At 44.3% G+C, this 5000-nt stretch overlaps 2 protein-coding genes across 2 annotated transcripts in view; both read right to left on the minus strand.

Moving 5' to 3' along the window:
• The window catches only part of LOC125044061, a 2573-nt gene extending 455 nt beyond the window's left edge, over positions 1-2118 (minus strand). The window contains exons 1-5 of the mRNA XM_047640506.1: positions 2037-2118; positions 1667-1725; positions 783-860; positions 471-626; positions 1-335 (exon numbers count right to left, since the gene is read on the minus strand). The exon at positions 1-335 is cut by the window's left edge and continues 455 nt beyond it. Coding sequence (XP_047496462.1) covers positions 90-335; positions 471-626; positions 783-860; positions 1667-1725; positions 2037-2118 — 621 coding nt within the window. The 3' untranslated portion in view covers positions 1-89. The remainder of the gene's footprint in view (positions 336-470; positions 627-782; positions 861-1666; positions 1726-2036) is intronic.
• Positions 2119-3546: 1428 nt separating this feature from the next.
• LOC125043984 lies at positions 3547-4732 on the minus strand. Its single transcript, XM_047640390.1, has 3 exons — positions 4668-4732; positions 4401-4556; positions 3547-4254 (listed from the first exon to the last, which is right to left on the minus strand). The coding sequence occupies exons 2-3, from the start codon at positions 4545-4547 to the stop codon at positions 4009-4011; spliced, it is 393 nt and encodes a 130-aa protein (XP_047496346.1). The 5' UTR covers positions 4548-4556; positions 4668-4732; the 3' UTR covers positions 3547-4008.
• Between the last annotated feature and the right edge of the window lie 268 nt (positions 4733-5000).

Raw genomic sequence — 5000 nt, forward strand, 5'->3', positions numbered from 1 at the left:
CCAGAGGCTTCGCGGGAGAGCCCTAGGTGCCGCCTGAACAGCACGCTGTGCTCAGCTTCCTTCTTGAGAGAACAGTTCAGACCGAACGATTAATAGTTGGAGGCGAGGACCCAACCCCGACGGACGTCCAGGATTTCTTCCTCAATCAGAGTCTCCATGAGGTCCTTGACTTGGTCTCGAGTCTCTGCCTCGAGGTTGATCTGGTCGTCAACGCCTGGAGGAAGGACTCTCGCCTCCCGCAGGAGCTCAGCTTCGTCGTGCCAACGCTGGAGGGCCTCCAAGTGCAGCGCCAGTTCCCCGCTCTCCACCAGCTCAGGAGCCTCTTCCGTCGGTACCTGAGAGAGAGAGGCATGACGTTAGTGCCTAACATTGTTTTTTTGTTTTTTTTATATATATAAAACATGCCTTTATCGGTTGTTTTCCTCAGCTCTGTCTCAAGTGAGAGCAAGGCAAAGGCAGCACAGTCTTACCCGCCATGGCTGCGCGAGGCCCTGCAGTCCATGGAAGCTGGTGATGGTCCTGGCGAGGGCCTTGTGAGATCGTGGGCGGCTGAGGATGGGCGTGGTGTGTAGGGAAGAGACGAGGCGGGGAAGAGCGCGAGACAGAGTGCTGGCCATCTTTGATTTCTGTCCACGAATTGATAAAAAGGTATTACGTAAGTACTTATGAGATCATTGCACAAACTCTTGAGATAATACGCTGTCACTGACAGAAACACGAAAATTAGTCAACAAATTTAGGATTTTTAGGAACCAGAGAACAGCCTAGTAAGTAATACTCACATTGTGCGAACGTAGTGTGCTAAGACCCTTTCGGATGGGTTGTCTGTCGAGCTCGGAGTCCGTGATCTGAGTGAGAACCTGCACGATAAGCCATCTTTTTATACTAACAGCGTTATCGCCCACGAAATGGTGTGTGTGTTTGTACGCGCGCGTGTTTCTCCTTACGTGTGCTATCATTATCTTGAAGTGTATGTTAATATAAATATGTATTCCTTAAAATCCCTTAACCTGCAACTGTTATCGTGATTGTAAAGATGCAATAACTCGGAAAATTAGAAATGAATTTGAATAATGATAAACAGAAGTTAGGGGGTAGAATTTCACTCCGAAAGTGTGGGCCCAAGAGGGGAATGGGGACTCGAGACACACCTGATGAGACAAATATAGAACGTGGCTTTCGAGCTAAAGTCTTAATATCGACGGCTTTTGTTTTAAAGGAATATGCACAACCACGAAGGTCCTCGCACAAAAGTGTACACACGTATACAGTACATTTTCTCATACACACACACGCAGTTTTAACATACTGTACACAGACACATCTCCCATAGCCTGTGTGTGGGAGTGTGGTGGATAGAAAAGTCTATATACAAATGAACATAGATAAATGGATAGATAAATAGATTTATATAGATAGACAAACTTAAAGTCCGATACTTAGAAAAATATGCAGATATGGACAAATAGGCAGGGAGATAAACAGATAGATAGACAAATTAATAGATCGATGGATAGGTATGTGGGTAAACAGATCATATAGAGATAGATTTTCCTAGTGTAATGAGTTCTTATCCTATAATGGGAGATAATATTAGAATACTTTATAATAATGGTTCCCAAATTGGGCGGTACCGCCCAATTTTTACTTCTGCTTAGTGAGTTACAGCCTGATGTTGAGAAGCTGATATTCCTGCACCAAGCAAATCCGTCCCTTTTACAATAACTGAAGACAATTAACAATGTTACTATGGTTACTGGTGAGGTGTTGATTTACCCTTCTATACTGCTGACATCGTTAACACTGCTAAATTAATTTGTTTACTAAAATTTTATTTGGGAAACACATCTTCGTGTTTAATCATGTTATTTTCAATTTGAAGCATAACAACATAAAAAGTTGTGTTCGCATGCATGTATAGGGGGTGGGGGTGGGGGGGGGGCTAGGAATCCAGCTGGAAGCCGAGGGGGTGTCATCCTTATTCACGGCCAGGGGGGTCATTGTTAGAAGGAAAAACTTCCCCAGCATTAACTGACCTTGTCTCGCCTCATGTGACCTGATTCTGCTCTTGTTTCTGGAGCCTCTCTGTCTGTCCTTATACTTGTCCCGGTTATTCATCGATATTCATTTCGATGTAAAGTCTTGTCTGACTTGAAATTCCATGGCTTCGTTTTGAAGTTTCATTTCATGACATTTACATCATAATTTACAAATATTGTATTTTGTGGCCTGTGTAAGACTCGGCTGATTGGAAGAATTTTTCGAAATCTGTATAGCTGTATGTACTTGTATGTACCTTTCTTGTCTGCTCTAGCTTTTGGATTGGTTACATGAAAAGTTACCCACTTTGTGCTGATCCTCAAGATTACTTTCTAAAACGGTTTTTCACGTCTGCAAACCTATGTGGGCGTGTGTGTTTGTGTGTGCTGCTTAAACCCCCTCCTCTTCCCTAGATCGTTTGTGTTTGTCTATTCCAGCACATGGAGTCGATCTCAAGGGTTATAGATGCCCTTTTCCTGATCCAAAAAGTAAGCTCAAGGTTATCACTCTTTTTTTATCTTTGTTCCACACATGGCAGACTTTGAGTACTATATATAGATAGTACGACCAGGCAGTCAATTGATACTAAGCTTTGAGTATCTTTGAGTATTTAATTATTTCACTTCCCATAGTTCTTCATTTCTGTAATACTCATCCTTCTGAAAAGTGTGCGTGTTCGTACGTGCGAAGATAGAAGGCTGCTCATCAAAATTACTTAAAAAAAAAAAAAAACAAGTCTTATCACGAACATGTTCCGGACTTGCCGACGTTGGTCGGTGACTAATATCGAAGAATCACCTGATAATGAGTCTTCTGATGACGATGCTTTTCACAGGGATTCGGTGAAGGGTCTCTCTCTCTCTCTCTCTCTCTCTCTCTCTCTCTCTCTCTCTCTCTCTCTCTCTCTCTCTCTCTCTCTCTCTCTCTCTCTCTCTCTCTCTCTCTCTCTCTCTCTCTCTCTCTCTTTCTCTCTCTCTCTCTCTCTCTCTCTCTCTCTTTCTCTCTCTTAATCTTTCACTCTATCTCCCCCCCTCCTCTTTCTTCATGACATGACTACTACCTGGTTGTGAAATGAAACGCAGGTCATCGTCGCGGCCTGCAGTGGATGGGAGATGTTTCAAGGTCCCTCACAGCCCAACAGCAACAAACGAAAGGCGAGAGCAGAACGCAGTATGTCTAGACGATGTGCCGAAGGGCTTCGAGAAAGCAACTCAGTGTCAAGCCGATAGATTCAGGAGACGGAACACTGGGATTGGTGCCATTGGTGCGGACAAGTTGCCAACCAAAGGTAGCCATATGGAAGGAGGTGATTCAGAGTCCATCATTGCCTATTTAGTAATTACAACTAATTCAAGGTTTATCTGCAACTCTATTCCAATCAGTGGTAAAAGAAAAGCTTTCCGCGAAGGTATCTTTTATGCGATTCCAAATATGACATTAGTCATTCATTAAGTTAATTTGGAGTCCAAAAGAGGGACTTATATAAGGACTTTCAAAAATACTAGATAAACATGTAAGTATTTTATTGATCAAATTGTCAAAAACGACAGAATCGCAGTCATATAAGTATAAAAACAGATCATCATTTAACAACCCTGTTATCTTTAAACATAGGTTGCAGTCCTAACAACATAAACATTATAGAGGGAAATGTCCCTTGTCAAAAGTAATAAACATTACATCAGCAACTCAGAAAAGAGTTACAATCATTATGTCCTAAAACTACACATACAAGGTACAGGCGAGACCAAGAAATGGATCCCTCGTCGTGCTACAATGCCTTCGTCGTCGAGGCGGAAGGCAAATTAGGCTTTGGTTGTCGCTCGTGGCCAGAGGCTTCGCGGGAGAACCCTTGGTGCGGCCTGAGCAGCACGCTGTGTTCAGCTTCCTTCTTGAGAGTGAAAAGTCTAGGCCGAAGGAGGTTCACTGACATGGAATATTAGCGTCGGGAATGGAATATGGAAAACATTAAAAGTTGGAGGCGAGGACCCAACCCCGACGGACGTCCAAGATTTCCTCCTCAATCAGAGTTTCCATAAGGTCTTTGACTTGGCTTCGAGTCTCTGCCTCGAGGTTGATCTGGTCGTCAACGCCTGGAGGAAGGACTCTCGCCTCCCGCAGGAGCTCAGCTTCGTCGTGCCACCGCTGGAGGGCCTCCAAGTGCAGCGCCAGTCCCCCGCTCTCCACCAGCTCAGGAGCTTCTTCCGTCGGTACCTGGTGTGGGGAAGTATGCGTTAGTGCCTAACATAGTGTTTTTTGTTTGTCTTTATAGATATCTATAGGTACATAAAATGCCTTCACGGGTTACTTTCTTCAGCTCTGTCTCACGTGCGAGTAAGGCAAAGGCCATACAGACTTACCCGCCATGGCTGCGCGAGGCCCTGCAGCCCGTGGAAGCTGGTGATGGTCCTGGCGAGGGCCGTGTGAGGACGTGGGCGGCTGAGGATGGGCGTGGTGTGTAGGGATGAGACGAGGCGGGGAAGAGCGCGAGACAGAGTACTGGCCATCTTTGTTTTCTGTCCACGAAAGGATAAAAAGTACCCATGAGATCATTGCAGAAATATTTAGGACATTCGTTCACCGGAATATATTTGACAAATTTAAGAATTCTAGTGACTGATACTCACATTTTAGGAATGTCGTTTGCTAGGACCGTTTCGGATGAGCTGTCTGCCGAGCTTGGAGTCCGTGGTTTGTGTGAGGACCTGCACGATAAGCCATCTTTTTATACTGACAGCGTTATCACCCACGGAATGGTGTGTGTGTGTGTGTGTGTGTGTGTGTGTGTGTGTGTGTGTGTGCTAGCATTGTCTTTAAAAGTGTGTTAATATAAGTGTGTACATTTTATGTATATCGCAAGTTGCACTGTTTAAGGCAGTACAGCCTGTCCATTCTGAAATTGTTGTAGTTGTGAAGATACATTAACTAATTAACAAATGATTAACCTTGGTTCTGTGCGT

This window comes from Penaeus chinensis, chromosome 35 (assembly GCF_019202785.1).
Source record: "Penaeus chinensis breed Huanghai No. 1 chromosome 35, ASM1920278v2, whole genome shotgun sequence".
Classification (NCBI taxonomy): Eukaryota; Metazoa; Arthropoda; class Malacostraca; order Decapoda; family Penaeidae; genus Penaeus; species Penaeus chinensis.